The sequence below is a fragment of the Podarcis erhardii genome (genome assembly GCF_964252035.2).
Source record: "Podarcis erhardii genome assembly, chromosome: 10".
Taxonomy (NCBI): Eukaryota; Metazoa; Chordata; class Lepidosauria; order Squamata; family Lacertidae; genus Podarcis; species Podarcis erhardii.
This window is the reverse complement of record NC_138500.1, coordinates 72,252,280-72,276,056: the sequence shown is the minus strand read 5'-3', so window position 1 is coordinate 72,276,056 and position 23,777 is coordinate 72,252,280. Positions and strand designations below refer to the sequence as shown.

Here is a 23,777-nt window from a genome sequence, read left to right as displayed (position 1 = left end):
TTTTTAAAAAAGTCACCTCTCATAGCTAATATTATTCAAGGATGCCAGGAACAGGATTTTTCAGTCATCAAATACCTTGGTGAACAGGAATGTTTTAAAATTCCTCCTGAATGTTAATAATGACAGGTGCTAGGGAAGGGATTCCACAAATGGGGAACTATCACAACATGCATTCAGTTGCAAAACAAACAAAATTCAGTGAAGATGATGTACATATGAATAACATGCATATGGATCTAAGTCCTTGAGCTTGAAATCATGATTTTTACATCTCCTAATTTGCAGCCTTAACATTTAAAAAAGACTTTTTGCTGGAAATAAAGCATTATATACTTTTAAATTTAATTTTACCAGAGCTGTGGCTGTCTACAAAACATGCAATAATAGATACTCGAGTAAGGATGCAGTCTGTTCCCTCTTTCTTGGGAGTAAGCCCTATTGAGCTCAATGACACTCACGTCCGAGTCAAAAAAAGTTGATGGTGCAGTCAATGTGCAAAGCTTCCACCTACAGGCTTGGCTTATGGAAAGACAGAACAAGATTTCAAATAAAAATGCTACAGCCCAATACTCAAAATAAATGGCACAACAACTTTCATAAATTAGAATAACAAAAAAGCCTGCATTGAAATAGTTGAAAGCCCATTAAAAAGAAGAATTCACTAGAAACAGAAATACTCAAGTTGTGGTTTTTGCTTTGACTTCATCCATAGATAATATCCTTGAGTGCATTTCACTGGACCACCGTTAAATATTTTATTGGCTTGCATAAACACTTACCAGAGTACTGTTTCCAGAGCTGGCATTTGCTTTTCTGAATATTTTTCTTGAATGGCAGCTTCAAAGAACTGAGGACATCTTATATTAAGTCTGCTTTGAATTTCTTGCACCCCACAAGAGTGACTGTTGCAGAAACATTCAGTGAATATCTCTCTATATGCGCCTGGAAGATCCATGCTTTTCAAACGTTAACAGTGCACCAAATGTTCACACACACAAACTGTGACTCCCCAACCTACCCAAACATTTGTCTCTTTTCAGGCCTCCTCCTAAGCAAGCTCTGCTATTTCAGCAACTTCCCCTCACCTCAATGCTTTTTCCCATGATCACTGTGATCCTGGTCAACCAAGGATGACTGAGTGAGCATGATAATGGCAAAGCACTGCACAGCATATAAGATTTGGTGCTTTGATACCACCCCTGAAGGCAAACAAAGCAAAAATAATGCCTCCAGCAAAAGCAGTGCTTCCTGCATCACATTGCCTTCACTCTGAATTGTCTGGGGGTAGTGGAGAAGCAAGATTACAGCCTGAATGGGAGGAATGCCAATGCCTTGATCATCAAAGCTAGACCAAGCAAATGCTTCCACCCGAGTCTGCCTCCCTCCGATTAAAATGTTTTCCAACCATGTCATATAAAACGAACGAACACTCATTTTTTCTACAGAGGACAAAGGCTTTACAGAAAACAGCCTCCGATATATTTCTTCTCCTGAGGAGCTGGATCCCCAGTAGATGAAGACATTACAGCTCAGTTTCTATCAATACAATTGCAAAGGTGAAAGCCATACAAATCACTTGAATGACAGATGGTGTGCAAAGCAAGCTGGGAAGAGATGTGACTGGTACTCACTCAGCTACAACCAATCTTTACATGGTCGCAAATACTTTCTGACTATTTGGTGGGCAGCATGAGAGTATTTAACAACTACAACACAGCACAAGATCAATACTGAGGCAAACTGAAATTAGAACACTTTTGGCAAGCTCACATAGCCTAATGGCAAGATAGTCAGTAATGTTACTTAAATAATTCTTCAAAATCACTCATACTGGGATGATGATAGGTAAGTCATCTATAGTCATGCAGGGCTGTGAATATTCAGATGATTTCTATATAGCGTCTCCTAAATATCACTGCTCAATCTGTGAGGCCGTTTCAGTCTTTTCACGCTCTGTATTTCTCCATACACTCTTGCAGATCCAGTTGTTGGTATGTGTCCTATTAGGGGACATAGGGTCACAGATATTGGAAAGTGGTCACTATCTGTTTGTTCTAATACTTCAAGTGTTCACAAATGTGAATAATGAAGACTAATTTTGTCGATAGCTCTTCCCCCATGTTTGTTCAAATAAGTGTACTGACCTTTAGATATGTCTACAGAACTACCGTGAAGAGTAAATAAATTAGGTTGGGATATGAACTCCAACAATTTCAGGCCCATGCGTTAAATTTCTAATCCAAAGAACAATGTGAGGTTAGGAAGATACCTTCTAAGCCTCAATGGAATCCTCCACAGTTGCTCCAATTGGGACATAAAAACCAAGGACTACAGATGCTGTGGGGAATTTATGGTTGAACTGCTCCACAGTAGGGTTGTTAGATCTGACCAAACCTTGGCAGACAGTGTCAGATTATAAGTAGAGGGGAGGTAGACATTTATACGGAAAAGAAAGATTCTTAGGTGTGGAGAGAATAGTAACAAGTGTAACCAGTGGTTTTGCAATTCATCCAAGCAATTGCCATTAAGATATACTTATCTTTCCAAAACAGCATTTGAACTTACTCAAACTTTTATTTTGTTTGCACTTCACTTATGGTTACAGAAGGCTTTTCACTAGTTGTGCTCAATGAAAAAATATTTCTTTCGACAAGGCACAAATAACTTAAATTGAAATTTTCTTGTAGTTTAATCTTGTTTTAAAAAACTGCAGTAATGTACAAAATCTAATATTAAGGATATACATGTACTACCAAATACTTCAGTGACAGAATTAAACGAATCAAGCACGATGATGCACAACTGTCGGAGTACACAAATCACTTTTTTGGGTGCTAATACTTCAAGTCTGTTTAGACTTGTTCCGTCCATTTCCACCATTTCACTGCCATTTTGTTTTCTCTAGTAAACTTGTGCTTTCAAGCACATGTACACTGCCCTGAGTTTCTTAGAGGAAAGGCAGGATGCAAAGGGGATTTACACCAATAATTTAAATATTCCCCAGAATGGAACATGGATGGCAAGGTGACAATTTAGATCAATACTGAAAAACAGGAGAGATCTTGTTATGTTTGGGCTAAACCCTTCTGATCATAACACTAAACAGGACCAGGTTCAGAGTTTTGTTTGATTTGGACAGGGGAGAGAGGAATAGACAGAAACATAGAACACATTCTCTGTGGGAAATCTACCAACATACCAAAAGAAAACAATATTTGCAACTTGGCTACATCAATATTTTAGGTGACAGAATGATAGAGAAAGCCAAGTCAACGTTTATTTACAAAGCTCCTTATTTCATGTTTATGTGTGTTTAGAAATCTGTATAGACATTACAATCAGCCTTGTAGCATAAAGCAATGTAAAATATAGCTGCAATTCAAAGTAACCTTTTAGTTATCAGTAAGGCACAACATAGTAAGTTGAGCCTGTTTTTGAGACTCCTCCCGTAGCAGCTCTAACTGCTAAAAAGGCAGGCCATAATGGTTTGCCTCTTTGGGAGTAGAAGCAAATGATGATGAAACCTCCATGGAATCTACACAGACAAGAATTCAAAGCTCCCTGTGCAGTGTACCACTCATACATGGGGACTTGCCAGTTTCTCCCTTCTAGCAGGAGCACTCTATGCTCCACAAATGTAACTCTGAAGGTTGGAGGCCCTCAAAAACAGCATCTGCAAATAAGGAACCTGATGCCAAAAGGGAGGGGAAAAGATTCCACATCTTGTCCCCTTGTGTGGATGGAAGTGCCTTGCACCTGTGTATGGGCCTCTCTGGATCCCAGTAACTCTGCATGTTACTGTATGACACAAATGATACTTGTTGGACAATATTTTCTTTCTGAAAGCATGCAAAAACCCCTATTTGCATATGTATTTCAATTACAATGGATAATGTGCCCACTGCTCTGAATGAAAAATTCTTTGCGTTTAAAAAAGTTGGCATTAAGCTTTCATGGAACACATATTAAAAGTAGAAGGCCGTTCCCCTGAGAAAAGGCAAAGAAAATTTACATTGGTAAAACTGCATGAAGCTTGAAATGTTCATTTCCATCCCTTGGATGGTATACACAGCAAATTCTACTCGGAGTACACTCAGTGAAGTTAATAAACATGACTATCTTAGGTTCATTCAATTCAGTCTGTCTTCTCTCAGTAAGACTTGGTTGAACACAACTCCTTGATTTTAATTCAAATACTTTTTTCTTTTAGTATGTCTCACGAGACACACAAGCTAAAAGGAACCAATAAAATATAAAACAAGTAAAAAAATATGCTTCCATCCAGGGAGACACGATCAATGCTATGGATTTCTTCTAGAAGGAAATCTAGAATGTCTTGGGCATGTACTTTCTGAGGATCATGATTCTACATGCTGAATCACAGCAAGAATTCTCCTCTAACAGTTAAAACATTTGGCATAGAAGTATGCAAGATGGGAGAATGGCTTGTTTGCTGTAAACCTGAAATGTTCAAAAGTGGTTCTCTAAAGGTTTGGGAGAAAATAACTCGGGGAAATCCATTGGGGCATTTCTTATTTAATCCAGAGCAAGTGTAAAGGATCCTATAATCAAGAAAAAGCCTACTATGCTAATTACAGGGGCATAAATAAAATCTAAGAACAACTATGTCACATGTATTATATGGAAAATTAAGGGTTTGTGGGTTTTTTTTTTTAAAAAATGTTTGAATAATGAAAAATCTAAAAGGAAAAACATTTTCTCCTACAGAAAAAGCAGTCCTTAAAACATGAAAATTCTACGGGATGCATTAAAATATTTGTTCAATGTTTACATAAACAACACACAGTCACACATAAACAGACAATCATGGTGTGTTGATTGTTATTCAACACTATTTAAATCTATCCAACAAACATAAATAAAACTGTTTAAACAAGCTAGTACAATATTGGTCTGGCCAATGCTTTTTCAAGTTACCACACAAACCTGTAGATTTGAATTTTATGCTTCAACCTAATCAAGACCAGGAAAAGCAGATTACATAAACAAAAACATAGGATGGTAACCAATGTTATTCATTCTCAGAGTAGATTTGTTGAAATCAATAAATTTAAGTCCAATAATTTCAGAGTGTCTAGTCTGAGTATGACTTAAGTATCACTCATGAACATATTTATGGTCTAAAAAAATGAAGTTGTGACTCATTTGGTTAATGCAAAAAAAAAAAAAAAAAAAAAAAAAAAGGTACAATTTGATATAAATGTTTAGAACAAACCACAGTCTTTTAGGTTATTCTTTATGATAACATCAGTTACAGCATCAAAGACAAACTGAACATTCTTAGTATCTGTAGCACATGTGAAGTGAGTATAAATTTCCTTTGTGTCTTTTCTTTTGTTCAGGTCCTCAAATTGGCACTGGATATATGCAGCTGCCTCTTCATATGTATTTGATCCTTAAAAAAAAAAAAAGATAAAATGCACAAACAAAATTCTAAAACAGAAGATTGTAGCACATACTATATAACAACAGGGACGGTAACAGAAAGATTGACTAATTTTCATCTGGCATATCTGAAGGATCATCTTTATACCTGCTCAGATAACATCATTAAGAATCTAATAACATCAGCTCTAGTAACTTCAAAGTTTAATTTATTTGCTCCATCTTCTAATGTGATTTAAGCTAATACCTATCAAGAATAGTCTTTTTATATGGCAAACAGCTCTCTCTTTACCTTAGAAAGGGCAACATTCAGAAACTAATGGGGAAACATTTCAATCTTCAAAAGTGGCAATTCTACAGCAAACACATTTCCAAAAGAGACTATAGGATTTAATTGCAGAATTAGAACTCAACTAGAATGTTGAACTAAGATGATGATTTTCTATCCCACAACAGTAATTTAGCAATGTTAAGATCACTATTGTCAACAAAATATTGACATTGTTACTGAGCTTATTTTGCACATTTAATTTTCAATTGAATTGTATGAATGTAAATTTCTATTTCATGACATCTGACCCAATGCTTCCCCCCCCCTCTTTTTGTATGTGTGTCTTCTAGTATAAATAGATCAATATTTATTTATTAAATTTATATACTGTCTTTCATCCACAGACCTCAGGGTGGTTCACAACATAAAAATACAATATAAAAGCACAAAATGCATGATAAAAACAGGAACAAAACAAAAAAACTTCCTGTAGCCAAGGAAGTGGGCTTTAGTCTACAAAAGAATTAATATAGAATCATAGAGTTGGAAGAGACCACAAGGGCCATCGAGTCCAACCCCAACTATTGTCATAGTTGTCTTGTTAGTTTTTAAGGAGTTAAAGAACTCTGGGGGAAAAAATCCAATATTGTGCAGATAGACTTCTGAATGCACAATGCAGCCCCTTACTTTCTTCTTCCGCTCCCCAAATCTGCTCTAGAGGATCTCTCAACCCTCCAGTGAACATCTGGGATTGTTTGTGTGAGGGGCATGAGGGGCTGCAGAAAGAAGAAGGGACATTCTGGTTCTGCCGGCAGAAGTCCATTTCTCTAATAGGTGGTCAATCCCAGGATGTCACACTTTGTTTTTACTTATGCATAGTAAATGGTAGAAAAATTATAATTTAATTATTTCTAGAATGCTTAATAAATACCAGGGGTGACTAATCCCTGGGTTGGAGCCTGCATCAGGCCCTGCTGATTTCAGTAGTAAAAAGAGACAAAAATTAAAGTAGACATGCTGCTGTTGTGGATGGATAAGTTTAAACTTCTCAGCCCAGTCTAGCAGCCTAATGGGCATACAAATCACTTCTTCCCCGATCATCATATATATCATTTGATGAGCAAGGTGGGGAAATATCTGCCCTCCCTGAGGGATGGGCTGTGTGCCTTTGTATGTGTGCATAAGTGTGGGTGTTTGTGAGAGCATCTGGTGGCCATACCCACTGGAGGTATGTGGCCGCTGAAGGGTCAAACCCTTGGCTCTAAAAATGTTAGCCAACCCTAAAACCATTCAGAGCGATTAACTTGTAAAACAAATAAACTCTAAGGTGCAATCCTGTTTACTCAGAAATAAGCCACTCAGTGCATATTAGGATTATTGCCTAAATCACTAACAGTTTTTACACTTATCCTTATCTAGCATAGCATTTTTCAGAACATAAAGTTCTCTCTGAATCATAGACTTTGTCTTAAAACTTCTAGTGAGATATGTCATTTGAAATAGGCAAAAAGAAGAATGCTTGAAGAGAGCTATGTGAATTTTATCACTGCAGATTTTTTTTTTTTTTTTGTCATAGGTAGATCAGAACTCTGAAATAAGAATTTGGTAGTGAAGATTTAGCCTGAATAAATTTGGATTATCTGAGATGTTGCTGTGACAGTCAAATTTACGAATGATAAACAGTCATTATATACTTACGGTAACTTATTTGTAAAATTTGTATATTGCCTTCCTGCTAAGTAATGTACAAAGTAACCTTCCTTGCCACACTTGTTCATCTAACATTATTTTTCAAACATTCTACTGTCACAGAAAACTTTCCATTTCATCTCTTCTGGTGCTCCAACCCCAAGTTGCTACCATGAAGCTCCTGCATGTTGCAAAGTATTCTGAGTCATGGTCTACAGTTCACAGAGTTTTTGATGGGGCACTGCAAGAGGATTCCTGGGCTTACCACTGCTCTGCCTTAATTGAGAGTATACATAATAATAAAGTCCATACTTCCTTACAGCTGTGCACTAAAGTATAAATCTGTCACTATTACTTTTCTCCTCACTACAGAGTCCCCGAATGAGCTGCTAAAGAGAGATAGAATTTCTTGAAAGAGTTTGATAAGCACTGCTTTTTCATATAAGAATTTGGTTCATTATTATTATTACTTTGAAGCATCTCTTTTTCTGGGTATTGAACAAAAAACACAATGTAGTCTCTGTCCTCAGGCTTACACAAAAATCAAATTTTCAAACATTGATTATACAGACTGCAGATAATATCCTCATTTAATCAGACAACAAAACAATACCGATTATTAGAATACTACACTACTTTTTGTAAAAGGTTAGAGTGGGCTATATGAGCTGCACAGTGAAAGTCTCTGACTTACAGTAATCTGGTACTTATTTACAAGTATGGTTTTCTCAACTGTTATAACCTAAGGTATCAGATCAATACATTCTCTTCTCTATTTCAGTTTTTGTTTCTTTTGGAAATAAAATGGTAAATACCTGGATATTCTGGGTAGCAAATAGTGAGGGGACTCCTTTTGATTTTTTCTTCAAAAAGATCCTTCTTATTTAAGAAGAGGATAATGGAAGTGTCTGTAAACCATTTATTGTTGCAGATACTGTCAAATAATTTCATGCTTTCATGCATCCTATTCTGCAATGGAAAAATATGATATATAAATTTAGCCCCCTCTCTCCTACCCAATGAAATCCAAAAAGCCTACATCATGGGGTGTGTTTTTTTGAAGCTTGTGTGTCAGGACATTTTACAAGTTACTGAACTCTCCAGGAGGACAATGGATTAGATGAAGAAGGGCAAAATAATAATTTCTAATGGATGATTATATGTTTCAGGCAACGGCCTCTATCACTCTAAAGTTAAACACTTTGAAATTCCATTTATATGTTTAATTCTCCCACTGGAATTAAATGGGCGCCTAAATCTTAATTTACAGTAACTTTTTTTCTATATTCTTGGAGACTTGCACATTTTGCTTTCAGTGGGATCTGACTCTGGAAAAGGTTGCATTACCAGTTTACAAAATCTATAAACCATCATCTGCTTAGACATGGTGATTAACCCACTCACATTCCCTATCTAATGATGATAAATAACAGGACAGTATTTAATTTAGAAGTTTCACAGAATACAGGGGCTCCTTCCACGATTAGCTTTGGTGGGTAAGAGCTGATGCTACGTGCTCTCGCATCTGCAGCACACAATAGTTTTGGAAGATCCATAAAATATAGGAAGAACCCGTTACATGCCTTTTTCCATGCAGAGGAAACTGAGCAGTGCTGACATTGTTGAGTCTGTATAGGTGACCTAAATTGTCCAGTATTACGAAAGTGGCACAGGAAGCTCATATGCTGTAACAGATCTCATGCTGCTGTCATTGTCAGAAGGGGTACCTAGGACTACTGTGTAACACAAAGAGCTGTACTAACTTGGGTGGGCCTAATGTTCCTTCTTTCAAAGTGGGTTTACTTGCCATTTCCTCATCTTCAGCAAGGACCAAATCATAATCACTCAGTGCAACACAAAAAATTATGGCTGTTACTCCCTCAAAGCAGTGAATCCATTTTTTCCGTTCTGATCTTTGGCCCCCAACATCAAACATCCTGGAAAAAAATGGAAAAAATGTGAATGATTATTTTAAGGCGGGATTTCCCCCCAAATTCAAGAATGATTCTTCTGATTAGGTCAAATGTAGCTGAAGATGTAGGCTATTGCAATTTTAGCCTCCAAATTTGCCTCCAAACACTGTTATGTGGGAGCAAAATTTAACCAGATAACATTTTAAATTACAGGTTTCTATGGTCATTAATGCAGATTATTAATAAATCCACATTTTAGAATATGAGCCGAAGAGTATCATCACAGTAATACTACATATACCTGCCTACAGAGCAGCACTATATTTGCCTGCAGTTTTCTCTAATCTTACCTGACAATTACATATGTCCCCGCCTCTCTTCCTCAGATGTTAACAGCAGGAAAGAGAGACGGAAGGGACTGAAACCAATCACTGGGAAATAGGGTGGAAAGTTAGTAGTGTAACTGATGTGCTGTGCAGCTTAGTGCCCTCTTATTATATCACATTCAAATGCAATGATTTTTTTTCAGATTGCTTTATAAAGATTGCTAAATAAATTCTCTAATGTAACCCACCCCTCCTCCTCCTGCAGAGCAGAAATACAAAATGAATATGAAAATTATAAGATTCATGCATTCATTGTTTTTTTGGAGATAAAGAAGAATTATAAGTTATGAAGAGCAAACTGAAAAATGGCATGTTATAGAAGTTAAGGATATCCAGCAAAGAAAGTAGGAATTAGAAGAAACTCTTGGAAAAGAGAACTCTTAATATATCTCTTTGCTTGCTATAGAATGCCTCAGAACAGATAGTAGGATTTTTCCAATTGACACCAGGAAAGTATCTACATTTGTAAAATGTAAGTAGCTTTTACTCTTTGAAAATATTAACATTTTATACAAAATAGTTACACAAAATATATACATATCATATTTCCTGAGACTACTCACTTAAAATGGAGATCCTTGAAAGTAAAATGAGTTTCCACTATTCCTGTGGTTTTCACTCTAGTCCTGAGGACATCCTGCTGTGTCGGGATATAGCTAGTCTGGGCTATCCTGTCCAAGTCATTCAAGTAGCTAGAAGTATTTTTTTAATGTATAAAATAAAAATAAAAATCAACCGTTTGATACTTAAGCATAACATGCAATTTAAAACAAATGGCATGGACAGTAAATACCAACTTCATGCTACTCAGGTATTGGTAGGGTACAGATAAATTATGGGCAGTTTTGAATAACTCTATTCTACACCACCTGACACATTTAGGTAATACAGTAGCAAAATTTTTACCTTGATTTAACAAGTAAATAAACTCAATAACAAGTAAATAAACTCAACAACACTCGCAGTAAAATCCTATGAACGTGTACTCAGAGACAAGTCCAACTGTAGTCAGTGGGGTTTCCTCCCAAGTAAGAATGCACACAACCTAAAACTGTAATCTTACACACACTTGGTGGGCAGCCCCACCAAACCTAGTAGGACTCACTTCTGAGCAGATATAGAATTGAGCTCTAAGGTTACATTCGTATATATGTTCATTTTCTTCGGGGGAAGTCCCAACAACATCAGTGGGATTCACTTTTAGGTACAATTAGTAGGATAGTGATTATAACCTCAGAGGAAATAAATATGTTAGATGAAATGCCAACAGGAAATTAAACTAAATGTTGATTTACCAATTAATTAAATCTAAGGTTGATTCTACATGTAAAAACCCACTGGAAAAAATAAGGCTGATTTCATACACATTCTGGCTTATCATCATGTGGAGATGGCAAGAAATACTATTTGCTTTATTAAGTTTGCAGAATATGTGTAGTATGTAATAGTAGATTAAAAGCAAGGTTATGTTTATTTTACCACCTTGCCAGGTTAATCTGACTCCACTATCCAGGTGTAGCCATTTTGTTAGTAAATATAACCTATGGATTTTGCTATCTTATATTACATATGTTTGTGTGTGTGTAAGTAATGTATGCATAAATATGTATTGAAATTATTTAACATTATCAATGGGTCTACTCCGAGTATAAACAATGTTGAATATTGTATTACCTTATGCATATATGTATAAAATGACAACTTTAGACCATTGTGATTATTTCTATCCTGGCAAAGTTGACAGCAATTCATCATAGACTGACAGTACTATTAATTTTAGATGTATTTCATCTATTTGGCAACATCTTTTTAAAAGAACAACGACACTATACTGGAAATAAAATGTATTGCTATACTTTGCTCAGCTAGTTTAGGGATTTAATCAAAAATATAGTGATAAGAATGTGCTCATCTCAAAATCTCTTTGGACTTTTTTTTTTTTTTTTTTTGAAGAGTCCCTCACTTGTATCCTTCGCTTGCTGCTTCTCTTTTCAGCAGCAAAATGAATTTGGCAACTGTGCCATCACAGCAATGCTGTTTCTTGTTTTAAGCTTACTATGCTGCTGAGTCATTAAGCTGATACTCTCTTGATCTGTTGAAACAAGCTTGAACGCCACTGTCTCTCCACAGTCTCTTGATAACTCCAGCAAGCTCTGCTGTCATAAAGCCTTCCTCTGCTGATCCAGCAAGAACGAAGAGTTGACGAGCATCATCCTGTTAAAAAAGAAACAAAAACTGTGAAGGTTCCCAGAAACTCTATTTCAGCTTTCAAACTGTCATAATAGCAAAACAGATGTTTACTTTTCTACAAAGTTGACAATCAATTCACATAAATAAAATTAAACAAAAAACATTAACATCTGTATTACAAGAAAGCCTTTTTAAGAAAATGGGGATTTCCAAAATGTCACAGAATTGTAGAGTTGGAAGGGATCCCAAGGGTCATCTAGTCCAACCCCCTGCAATGCAGGAATCTCAGCTAAAGCATCCATGACAGAGGGCCTCTGCTTTAAAACCTCCAAGGAAGGAGAGTCCACAACCTCCTGAAGGAGTCTGCTCCACTGCTGAACATTTCTTACATTTCTGAACAAGTTCTTTCTGATGTTTAGTTGTAATCTCCTTCCATTTAACTTAAAGCCATTGGTCTGAGTCCTACCCCCCAGAGTAGGAGAAAACAAGCTTGTTCCATCTTCCATGTGACAGCCTTTGAGATATTTGAAGATGGCCATCCTATCTCCTCTTTTCCAGCCTAAACATACGCAGTTCCTTCAACCATTCCTCATAACACTTGGCTTCCAGACCCTTGATCATCTTGGTTGCACTCCTCTGCACATGTTCCAGCTTGTCAAAATTCTTCTTAAATTGTGGTGCCCAAAATTGAACACTGTATTACAGGTGTGGTCTGACCAAGGCAGAATAGAGTGATACTACTGCTTCCCTTAATCTAGACACCATACTTCTGTTAATGCAGCCAAATTATTTAATATACTACTTCTCGAAAGCTTTATACAACCATCAGATACAAGTTGACTTTCAAGCAGAGGTAGGGAACCTGTGACCTAGCAGGTGTTATTGGACTCCCATAAGCCCCAGCAATCATGGTCAAAAGTCACAGATGATAGGAGATGTACTCTAATGGCATCTAACTGGCTTCTTCCACCTTGTTTAGGCATGAAGGGGGACAGATTCTTTGTCCTGCCTTAAATTTTCCACAGGTCTTGAAATTAACTGACTTTATTTTCGTCTAGTCTTTTACTTCTTTCACCTATGCCAAGATTTTGGGATATGAAAACTTGCCCTATTTTGCAAGCTGACTCTTTGTCCAGTCAGAGAAGATGTGTTGAAAGAAAAAGATTAACTATTTCACATATAATATAGTTCACTAATTCTTGTAAATGGATTTCAGAAGTACAGCAATGAAAGTGAACATTAAGTAAGGAGTACATCAATGCTTACAGCTCTGGCAGAATCCCCAAAGTCTATCTTCAACCTCCCCATTGCTCTAATGATAGCAATAATGGATTGAATTGTATTACTGTAGACAACAGCTTTGTACTGTTTACATTCTTCTTCTGAATAACCAGCTTCATGGATAATCCTAAAAAAGAAAGAAAAATCAGTCTTTGTTTTAACTAAAAGTCATCTATTAACTTTGTTTTCACTCCTAAAACATACTTACTTCATTTGTTTGACAATTGTGCTTTTTCCTGATTCACCAGCTCCTATAAAAAACAACACCCAAAACATTGTTAACCAAAAGCCTGTTGCTCATTCCATATATCAGCACTTTTCAAGCTTTATTTCCACTGAGACTGAGAGGTTGTGCAAACAAAATATCAGTAATAGTAGTCCACATTCCTTTTAAAAAACCAAAATAGTTTGTCCACCACTACTGATCTTCACTTGCGAAGCCCAGCTATAGGAAACTATGGAGCACAATCTATGTTGGTGTCTCAATTCATGCATGAGGCCTAAGCACGCCTTGCCAGCATACTATACAAACTGTAGAATACAATGCAATGTTTGGAAATCAGTGTGAAACTGATTGTAGGAAGTTTGAATTCTGTTAAATGTGTTTTACAACATTTTATGTGTGGAACATTTTAAAATTCCCTTTTTTTCTGCACATTTGGGAGTTTCAATTACTTATATTAACAATTTCATCATTAGGAAAAACAAGTGGAGTCTGTACAAATACTAAAAGTGCATCCCTAGGAACACTCCTGTTAAAGAGGTAATCTGGTCATACCCCCCCCCCTCCAGAAATCTGAAAGAGGCCAATTCACTCTCCCTTCAACTCCCCGTTTCCCATTTCTCTGTTCTAACTGCATGGTTCCGTGACACTATCAAGTACTGTTTATTATATTGTTTGGAGTGGAGTAGCCCTTTTAGGATTTTTTAAATTATTGGAATGTCTGCCTGTCTCAGGGTTCCCCTGAGCGTGTTGATACCGCCCTCTTGTCAGTGAATCTGTTCTGATTCCTAGACTCAGCACTCAACACACTAGAGTTTGCTATTAATGGAAATAATGAAGTTTACACCTCTGCCATTAAAACAATGGCATTAAATCTGCACATACAAAAACCAACTTACTAAGTAAAGGTTGAACCTATTGGCAATCTCTCTCCACACACACCACCACACATTATTATGGTTATCAATAGTTTCTTTTCACATTTATACCATAATCTGATTAGTTGCAAATTACTTCCTGGAAGATAATATTCCAACCTGGGTGTGAGTCAGGAATATAACTCGAGAGCCAGGATAATTCAAAATACCAAAGAATGAACACAAAACAAGAGGATATCACCATCGTACAGGCTAGAGGGGCCTGGCTGCTTGCTACCAGAGAAGAACTGAAGTAGGTAAACTACTGGGAACATGGCAAGCTTCATATTCCAATACAGTGGTACCTCAGATTAAGTACTTAATTCGTTCCGGAGATCTGTACTTAACCTGAAACTGTCCTTAACCTGAAGAACCACTTTAGCTAATGGGGCCTCCTGCTGCTGCCTCACCGCCGGAGCCCGATTTCTGTTCTCATCCTGAAGCAAAGTTCTTAACCTGAAGCACTATTTCTGGGTTAGTGGAGTCTGTAACCTGAAGCGTATGTAACCTGAAGAGTATGTAACCTGAGGTACCACTGTATAATTCTAGGAAGCTGCCTTATACTGAGCAAAGACTGTGGCTCCATTTTGCTCAGTAGCCTGGAGACACCAGAAATTGAAGCTGGGATCTTCTTCATGCAAAACATATGTTCTGTTACCAAGTTACAGTCACTGCCTGAGCAGACATAAGAAACAATTGTATTGCTACAATATTTACATGTGAACATCCACACACTACTATTCCAATATATGTTAAAGTTGTTGGAGAGAAGTATTTAAATACTTTAAAGTTTTTCACTAAATTTCAACTAAATTAATGATTTATAAAACTAAGAGCTCTTACTATCAGTTCTGAGATTTCGTGAATTTGAACAGAAGAGGTAAACAATTGTTCTAACCCACCCTGGGACCTTGCAGTAAAGCATAGGTAAGATATTGAATAAAAACATATATAACTCTATGGATTCCAATTATGCTCCCTTCTCATGAATGCATCTTACTGATGAAATCACATTAAAAACTTGGAGTGCACTCCTGCTTCTTTCCTTTGAAGCTGGGTCATCTAACATCATGATGACATCAGGTAATTGACAGGTGAGCAGCCCAACAGGAGGAAGATGCACAAGTCTGATGCTTGCTTCTAAGCCAGAGACAGCCTTCCAAAATCAGGCTACTCAGGGACAGCCAAAGTGATGTTCTCCAAATGTTGTTGGACTATCATACTTGCTTGTTGGCCATTCTGTTAGGGAATTATGGCAGTCTAAGATCTGGGGAGTACCACATTGGTTACTCTGGGCTGCCTATTTAAGCTTGGGGTGAAACCAGTATTTTGTACCTAAGCACCATTTGAAGGAGATGGTTCCAGTAAACAAAACAAAACAAAAAACACTGCAAGCCTGAAGTCTGTCCACACCAGGTTTTTCTCATTAATTACTTCACCACTTAAGAAAAATTATGCGGCTATATTAAAATTCACTGGGATGATTACATCACATGTTTCCATCCTGGCTTACCAGGGATGTTTTCTTTCTAGTAAATCAAAGATAAATGTAGCAGATTTCAGTATCAAGTGTATGTGTGACATGTGTGTATGTGGGGGGTACCATTAAAGAGCTCTAATCCCCAGAATTCCCTACAAAGATGGACTCATTAAATTTCTCTGGAAAGTGTAGCTGTGTTGTCAGGGGAATAAGGGTCTCCTAACAACTCTCAGCACCCTTAACAAACTCCAGGATTCTTTGGAGAAAATAATGATGGTTAAAGTTGTTTCCTAATAAGCCAAGATCAAAAATCACGTTTTTTTGAAATGTGAATTATCAAAAACAAAACAAGTCTCTATAGCTGTACCATTAAGATAAAAATTAGTGGAAGACGATAGATTAATGTAGTATCTCAAAATTTAAAAGAAGTTGATACAGCTTCATTACATCTCTAGGAAGACCATCCAGCCACATAACAACAACAACAACAACAACAACAACAACAACAACAACAACAACAACAACAACAAATTTTATTGATACCCCGCCCTCCCCAGCCAAGGCCGGGCTCAGAGCGGCTTACAAGCAATAATAAAAACAAGTTGAATGATTACAACTTAAAAACAACATTAAAATACAACATTAAAATATTGAAACATTAAAATATTAAAATCGCAGAAGGGAAGGAAAAAAGAAAGAAAGAGAGGGAGGGGATCAAATTGGCTTCAAGCCAAAGGCCAGGCGGAACAACTCTGTCTGACAGGCCCTGCAGAAAGAAATCAGATCCTGCAGGGCCCTGGTCTCATGAGGCAGAGCGTTCCACCAGACTGGGGCCAGAGTTGAAAAGGCCCTGGCTCTGGTTGAAGCCAATCTAACTTCCTTAGGGCCCGGGACCACTAGGGTGTTGCTATTTATGGACCTTGAGGCTCTCCGTGGGGCATACCAGGAGAGGCGGTCCCGTAGGTACGAGGGTCCTAGGCCGTGAAGGGCTTTAAAGGTCAAAAGCAGCACCTTAAATCTGACCCTGTACTCTACCGGGAGCCAGTGCAATTTGAAAAGCACTGGATGAATATGCTCCCATGGCAGAGACCCCGTGAGGAGCCTCGCTGCAGCATTCTGCACCCGCTGGAGTTTCTGGGTCAGCTTCAAGGGCAGCCCCACGTAGAGCGAATTACAGTAGTCAAGCCTGGAGATGACCGTCACATGGATCACTGTCGCCAGGTCGGGGCGGGAAAGGTAAGGGACCAACAGCTTAAATATACCAAAATATCAAGTACACTACTCATTTCAAACCACAAAAGAAAGCATAAAATGGCTTCCTATTGTTATTCAAGATCATACTGTCTTTTTAATTATATGTAATTTCATGCAGAAATATTGTTTCTTTTTTAAAATCTTCGCTTTTTAAAAAAAAATCTGGCAACAATTTTACTACCCCAGTTTATTCAGACTATCTCAAAAATCAAATATAAGCCCCATTCTATTCTAATTTCCAAATTATCTGCCACACATTTCATCTATATCACTTTCAGGACCTTGAGCATTTAATAACCCACACATTTCCATAGATCTTTTTTGTTATATTAACTTTGCCAACAGAATTTGGTTGGATCCTTCTGTAGACATATCCAATGACATACTAATATAGTGCCCTATTGTCCTTAATTAAATCAATATACAGATAGTTGATTTAACAAGTAAGAGTAGTTACTGGTTGATTTAACAAATATATTTGTAAGAGACGTTACAGGTTGACTTAACAAATATATTTTCAAGTCTGAATTATTTTACGGTACTTGTGTTCCTGTTCGCTTCAATTTGAACTCCTCATTCTGTTACCTGGAAACCAGCCTGCATTTACATTGAACACATTTGTCTTTTCAGAAGGCTGCAAACAAACATATGGGCCTATTTAATGGAGAATGAGTATTGTGGGTCGGAGGTGGAATCACTGAAAAATCACATCAGTGTTGAAACTGAGAAAAGAAGAACCTTAGTTCCTGTTAAACCATGATTCTGTGACCACATATTTGCGTGTTTTAAATTAAATCAGAAACACCCCCAAGTAATTCACATTAGGAAGGAGTGCTATTAGTACCCTATTACACAGGGTAAAAGGTAAAGGGACCCCTGACCATTAGGTCCAGTCGCGGACGACTCTATGGTCGTGGTGCTCATCTCGCTTTATTGGCTGAGGGAGCCGGCGTACAGCTTCTGGGTCATGTGGCCAGCATGACTAAGCTGCTTCTGGCGAACCAGAGCAGCGCACGGAAATGCCGTTCACCTTCCTGCTGGAGCAGTACCTATTTATCTACTTGCACTTTGACATGCTTTCGAACTGCTAGGTTGGCAGGAGCAGGGACCGAGCAACGGGAGCTCACCCCATCACGGGGATTCAAACCGCCGACCTTCTGATCAGCAAGCCCTAGGCTCTGTGGTTTAGACCATAGCGCCACCTGCGTACTCCCTGTGTAATATATATAGTTTAACTGAGACCCCCTGCTCCTCCTGATATTTTAAAATAGAATTTTCAAGATTTGGGGCAGGGGATTTATTAGCTTTATAGGGTGGGGTCCTTTGAGGGGGCAAGTTTCTTTCTTTGGTCTTTTTTATTTGGGCTTAAATAGGTCCATGGGTCAGTGGAAGACAGGAGTGCCTGGTGTGCTCTGGTCCATGGGGTCACAAAGAGTCGGATATGACTAAACGACTAAACAACAACAGGTCCATGGGTCATTGCCCCTGACAGCCCTCTCCCACTTCATAGAGCCTGCCTGGCTCCTTGATATACTCAAGAGCTTAGGGCAATGAAACAAACTGGAAAACTGCTTGCATGCAAGTGAAGAAAAACTCTAGTTGAATGCTATCAAACACTAGTGAGAGCTCATTGTTGAGCCTAACTAGTGACAGTGAAGGCAAAAAGAAGGCATACTTTCCTGCCTCCATTACATCCTTATTATGTCGTCCGGCAGACATTTTCTGGGAAGTGTGGGGTCTTTTACAGACTGGCTGGAAGGAGCCGGTAGCTCACCATGACTTGTTTGGAAAGCATTTTGAGGGTAAAATTGCTTGCATCCACAGCTCGCCTGGCACCCTCATTACATATCTTTAAGCCTCTTCAACCAGGTTTTGGGCTGCTTGAACAATCTATGGTCTTTTAAATGGGTCTGGGGAGGTGGTGAAGCTTCATATATGAGAAAAGGTGTACAGACCGCCTCAAAGCTGCTGAGGGGTGTCACCTGGTGAGTGTCCCAAGGGCCAGCTAAAGAGTCCTGGAGGGATGTGTTTGGCCCTTGGGCCTGAGGTCCTAATTTCCAGTAATTCTGAAATATGGTTAAGCATGAGATTTGGCATACTTTGAATGAGAGGAACTTCCATGATAATATTCCATACACTTTGAACTGTTTTCAACAGTAATTTATTACAATGATTTGTAAACCGTAGTCCTTGTATGCTTTCAGTCATACATTATTATTATCGTTATTATTATTATTATTAGTTAAATTTCTATACTGCCCTTCATCTGAGGATCACAGGGCAGTTTACAATATAAAAACACAAAAATGCACACCACAGTAATGAACAAAAACAATACCCCCCGTAGTTTAAAATGCCATAGGTTGTTTAATTAGCTAAAGGCTTGGAAAAGGAATGTTTTTGTCTGGTGCCTAAAGATATGTAACAAAGGCACCAGGTGAGCCTCCCTGGGGAGAGGCACCCAGAGTAGCTGGGAAAACCCAACCAAATGGGTGGGGTATAAATAAAAATTATTATTATTCCGTAAGCAGGGAGCCACCGAAGAAAAGGCCCACTCTTGTGTTGCTGTCCTCCATATTAAGCAGTATAAATAATAGAAGAAAATCGCAAACTCCTTTTTCAACACAGAATGAATTTCACTAAACAGGAGTAACTTGGGCAACAATTCTAGCCCAAGTTACCTAGAAGCCCCACTGAATTCAATGGAATTCACACTAGAAGACATAGGAAATGAGAGCTGGACCATAAAGAAAGCTGATCGCCAAAGAATTGATGCTTCTGAATTATAGTGCTAGAGGAGACTCTTCAGAGTCCGATGGACTGCAAGACCTCTGCATTCTGAAGGAAATCAGTCCTGAGTGCTCACTGGAAGGACAGGTCCTGAAGCTGAGGCTCCAATACTTTGGCTACCTAATGAGAAGAGAAAACTCCCTGGAAAAGACCCTGATGTTGGGAAAGATTGAGGGCAGAAGGAGAAGGGGACAACAAAGGACGTGATAGTTGGACAGTGTTCTCAAAGCTACCAACATGAGTTTGACCAAACTGCGGGAGGCAGTGGAAGACAGGAGTGCCTGGCATGCTGTGGTCCATGGGGTCACGAAGATTTGGACACGACTAAACAACTAAACAACAACAACATGGTTTCTAAGACACAAATCAGAGCACTCACAGTTCGTATCTCACTTCTACCATTAGTTCATGGCATGTCCTTAGGCAAACTACTCTACTGGATACAACCAAAAACCTCCTCCATCTGCAATGTGGAGATAGGGTTTACCCACAGAATAGTTTATATACTATTTACATGTTTGTTGAACGGTTAACTGCTAACCTAGCAGTTGAAAAGCATACCAGCACGAGTAGATAAATAGGTACCACTGCAGCGGGAAGATAAATGGCGTTTCCATGTGCTCTGGCTTCTGTCATGGTGTCCTGTTGCGCCAGAAGCAGTTTGGTCATGCTGGCCATATGCCCAAGAAAGCTGTCTGTGGACAAACACCGGCTCCCTCAGCCTGAAAGCAGAGATAAGTGCCGCACCCCATAGTCAAATCCGACTGGACTTAACCATCTGAGGTCCTTTACCTTTTACCCTACAATATAATATATGTGAAGTGTTTTGAATGCATGAAAGCATTATATAAATGCCTATTATTATGTTCATTGTCCAAACTGTGGGTAATCACAATTAAATACTTAGCCTAACAAAAGTAAGGGTAGAGTTCCATCAGCACAAGCATTTATCTGCCATATGAAACAACCTCTCACCCTGGTGTGCTGTTGCAGCAGTTCTAAACCTCCAGAGCAGATTTGACAAAGGAATGGGGGCAAGGAGGGAACCCCATTGTGCTGCTGGGAGTCCTTACACTGGCTTCTGCAAGTGTACCAGGTGAGTTGAATCTGGCCCTAAGTGTCAAAATATGGAAATATAGGCAAACCAGAACAGTATTTAGTTAAATGAGGAACAGCAGCGCAAATTAAGACTTTTATTTGTTTAATCTGTATCACTCTCCTATTCTAATCTCGTAACTTGAAAGTGACCAGCTTTTAAAATACCCTATTTGAATACTCTAGATATGTATATATGCAGAACAACCCTATGCATATTTATTCAGTTCCAGTGAATTCAATGGGATGTACTTCCAGATAAGACTGTAACCTTATGCACTCACATGCAGGAGCGAGACGCACTTCTCGGTAAATATGAAGATCATGCTATAATTCTATGCACACTTACCTAAGGGGAGGGGCTGTAACTCAGTAGTAGAGCACATGCTTTGCATGCAGAAGGAGCCAAGGCCAATCCCTTGCATGGCATCTTGATGCAGGGCTGAGAAAAAATCCTGTCTGAAAATTTGGGAAGTTGATACTATCAGTGTTGACAATATTGAGCTAAAAGGACTAATGGTAGGATTTAGTATAAAGCAGCTTCCATTGTTCTTATGTACCTAGGTGACAGTCCCATTGAAGTCACTTCTGAATAAATGTAGTCATAAATGCATAGTCAATCAGGCTAAAAAGGCCACAATAGCCAATGACAATTTTCCTAGACCACAGATATCACTTCAGCATAGAATGTACTATTGGGCAGCAATTTAAAGGATAAATATATTTGTATTTATCACACATGACAGATTTACACATTTTTATCAACACATAAACAATATCAATATAGGAAAACTAGCATGAATGAAAGTGCTCTGAAATGCAGTAAGTTATCCATGGTGTGCAGGACAGGGGAATACGTATGAAAAATAAGCAGCACAAGCTTTATTATCTGGTATAAACTTTCATAAGCAACACCCTAATGCAGCAACACACATTTCTGGAATGGGGGTGGGGCACCCAAGTATTTTCCTTCCATACTAAACATTTAGTATATTAAGTATAGTAAACTACTGTAAAGTTTTCCAGATGCACCTTATTTAGAATGATTTTCATCTAACACCAGTACCCCAAACTAACTTAAGTTCCACAGTGTGTATGTGGACTTGTTTACTTTATGGAGGGGTATTTTCATTTAGCAATCCTAAGCCATTTCTTATTCCTGACACCAGTCATCCAACTATTCTAAGAAATTTACAGTCAAGCCCATGAACATTCCCATCCTATTTGCCAAGAGTAAGTCCCACTGACCTGAGTTCAAAGGATTTTCACCTTCAGGTCTGAACTGCAGCCTTCATGCTAGGAGCATTTCACCTACACAGCCCTGTAGTTATGCTTTTGCCATCAACAGAAGCAGACCATTCAGGGAAACAATAGGAGCCCAAGTGACATACTGCAGTAAGGGCTACAAATATGGTACCCGAGAAAATATGGCAAATATGCCTTCACAGCTGACCACACATCACAGATCTCTCAACACAAGAGGTGTTCTATCTTACCGACACTTTAACCACCACCACCCCAATCACAATTAGGATGCTCAGAAGGCAAATTCCTTCCCCTGCACCTTTCAGCTGAGGTCAAGAAGCTGATCACTTGTTAACTGGCAGGGCAAAAAGTGGAAGGGGGCAGGCGAGGCCAAGGGATGATGATCTCGATGATGAAGTCTCAACCCTTTCAGCCTTGCAAGCCCTTACTGGAGAGCAAGTCCCACCAAGCTCAGCAAGGCTTACTTCTGAGTAGACAGGCGTGGGGCTGCCCTGCCAGTGCTGCAGAGGAGGTAGGAACGTGATCTGACACGCAACTGATCATTCACACGGGGCTAAAACAGATGCTGGGTGCTGCCGTGGGAGAATTCAATTTCTGGGCAAGGCTGCGGGGGGAGAGCAGCAAAGCCAGAGAGAGAGCAGCAGCCGCCTCTCCCGCCGTCCTCACCCAAGAGCAGCAGCTTGACTTCGCGGGCCGCCTTCTCGCCATCCTCCCTCAGGTTCCTGTCGATCATCTTGCTCCTCTCCACCGCCGCCTTGTCCTCGGCGCTCAGCGTGCAGCCCATCTTGCAGGGGGGCTTCGGCTTCGAAGACACCGAGGGAGGGGAAAGCCCCTCGGGAGAAGACGGAGGCGCCGGAGCTGCGTTCCCTCAAGCCTCTTAATAATATATAGCCAAGGCTCGGGACGAAGGCGCTCGCTCGCTCGTCCAAAGAAAAAGCCGCCAGGCGACCCCCAACCCGCCGCCCTCCAGCCCCGCGCGGCCCCTCGCCTGCCCTCCTCACAAGCCCAGTTCAATGGCTCTGCCTCAGTTTCCCCCCGCACCGCACCGCACCGCGCGCGCGCCCGCGACCCCCGCCAAGGCGGGACGAGGCCGAGGCCGCGCGGGCAGCCAAGACGCTCCCAGCCAGGCGCGCGGCCGCCTCTCTTCTGCTCTGCTCCCCTGGCCAAGCCGGCCGAGAGAGCGGGGCCTCGTGTGTGTGTGTGTGTGTGTGTGTGTGTGTGCGCGCGCGTGCGCGTCCCACCCCCCCCACCCCCCACGGAACTGTTGAGCCTCGCTCGGCGGCGGCGCGTGCACGCGCGCACCTCCCCTGCCCCTCTCTCTCTCTCTCGTGTCTTTTTTAAAAAGGAAAGGTGGGGAGGGGGAGCGGGCGTCAGGTGCGCATGTGCAGGACTGGGCGTGGCGGCGTCGGGGGATAATTGGGGCGGGTGGTAGTTGGGGAAGGGGAGCAGCCCGTTGGTGGGTGGGCGGGCGGGCGGGGGCTGCGCGTGACGTCGGCGCGCGCGATGTTTAAATAGATGAGCGGCGCGGCAGTTGGGGCGGCCAACGGCTCTGGGGTGGCTGAGGCGGGGGAGGGATGGGCGCGCGGGCGCTGAGGTGGCGACGGCGACCGTTAGTG

The 23,777-nt window shown here is 39.9% G+C and overlaps 2 protein-coding genes across 4 annotated transcripts in view; one reads left to right on the top strand and one right to left on the bottom strand.

The window, feature by feature from the left end:
• LOC309351465 (guanine nucleotide-binding protein G(t) subunit alpha-3) overlaps positions 1-23,777 on the top strand; it is a 249,761-nt gene that overhangs the window by 101,497 nt on the left and 124,487 nt on the right. The gene's annotated exons all lie outside the window — the stretch shown is intronic.
• LOC309351467 (guanine nucleotide-binding protein G(i) subunit alpha-1) lies at positions 2,555-22,989 on the bottom strand. Of its 3 annotated transcripts, none has more exons than XM_081879212.1 (9): positions 22,828-22,949; positions 21,245-21,354; positions 13,345-13,387; positions 13,122-13,263; positions 11,722-11,879; positions 10,229-10,357; positions 9,174-9,303; positions 8,182-8,335; positions 2,555-5,416 (listed from the first exon to the last, which is right to left on the bottom strand). In XM_081879212.1, exons 2-9 carry the CDS (start codon positions 21,318-21,320, stop codon positions 5,226-5,228), a joined length of 1,023 nt encoding a protein of 340 aa, XP_081735338.1. In that variant the 5' UTR covers positions 21,321-21,354; positions 22,828-22,949; the 3' UTR covers positions 2,555-5,225. The 3 variants fall into 3 exon arrangements, with proteins under 3 accessions (XP_081735338.1, XP_081735336.1, XP_081735337.1); XM_081879210.1 differs by lacking the exon at positions 22,828-22,949 and adding an exon at positions 21,456-21,487; XM_081879211.1 differs by lacking the exon at positions 21,245-21,354 and having other exon boundaries at positions 22,828-22,989.

What these genes read in the sequence shown, in the direction of transcription:
- LOC309351467 (XM_081879210.1), bottom strand. An exon ending in ACAATTGTCAAACAAATGAA is followed by an intron (nt 13,264 to 13,344) that starts GTAAGTATGTTT and finishes TTTCTTTTTTAG; the next exon opens with GATTATCCATGAAGCTGGTT. An exon ending in TTGCTACCCAGAATATCCAG is followed by an intron (nt 5,417 to 8,181) that starts GTATTTACCATT and finishes TTTTTTTTTAAG; the next exon opens with GATCAAATACATATGAAGAG.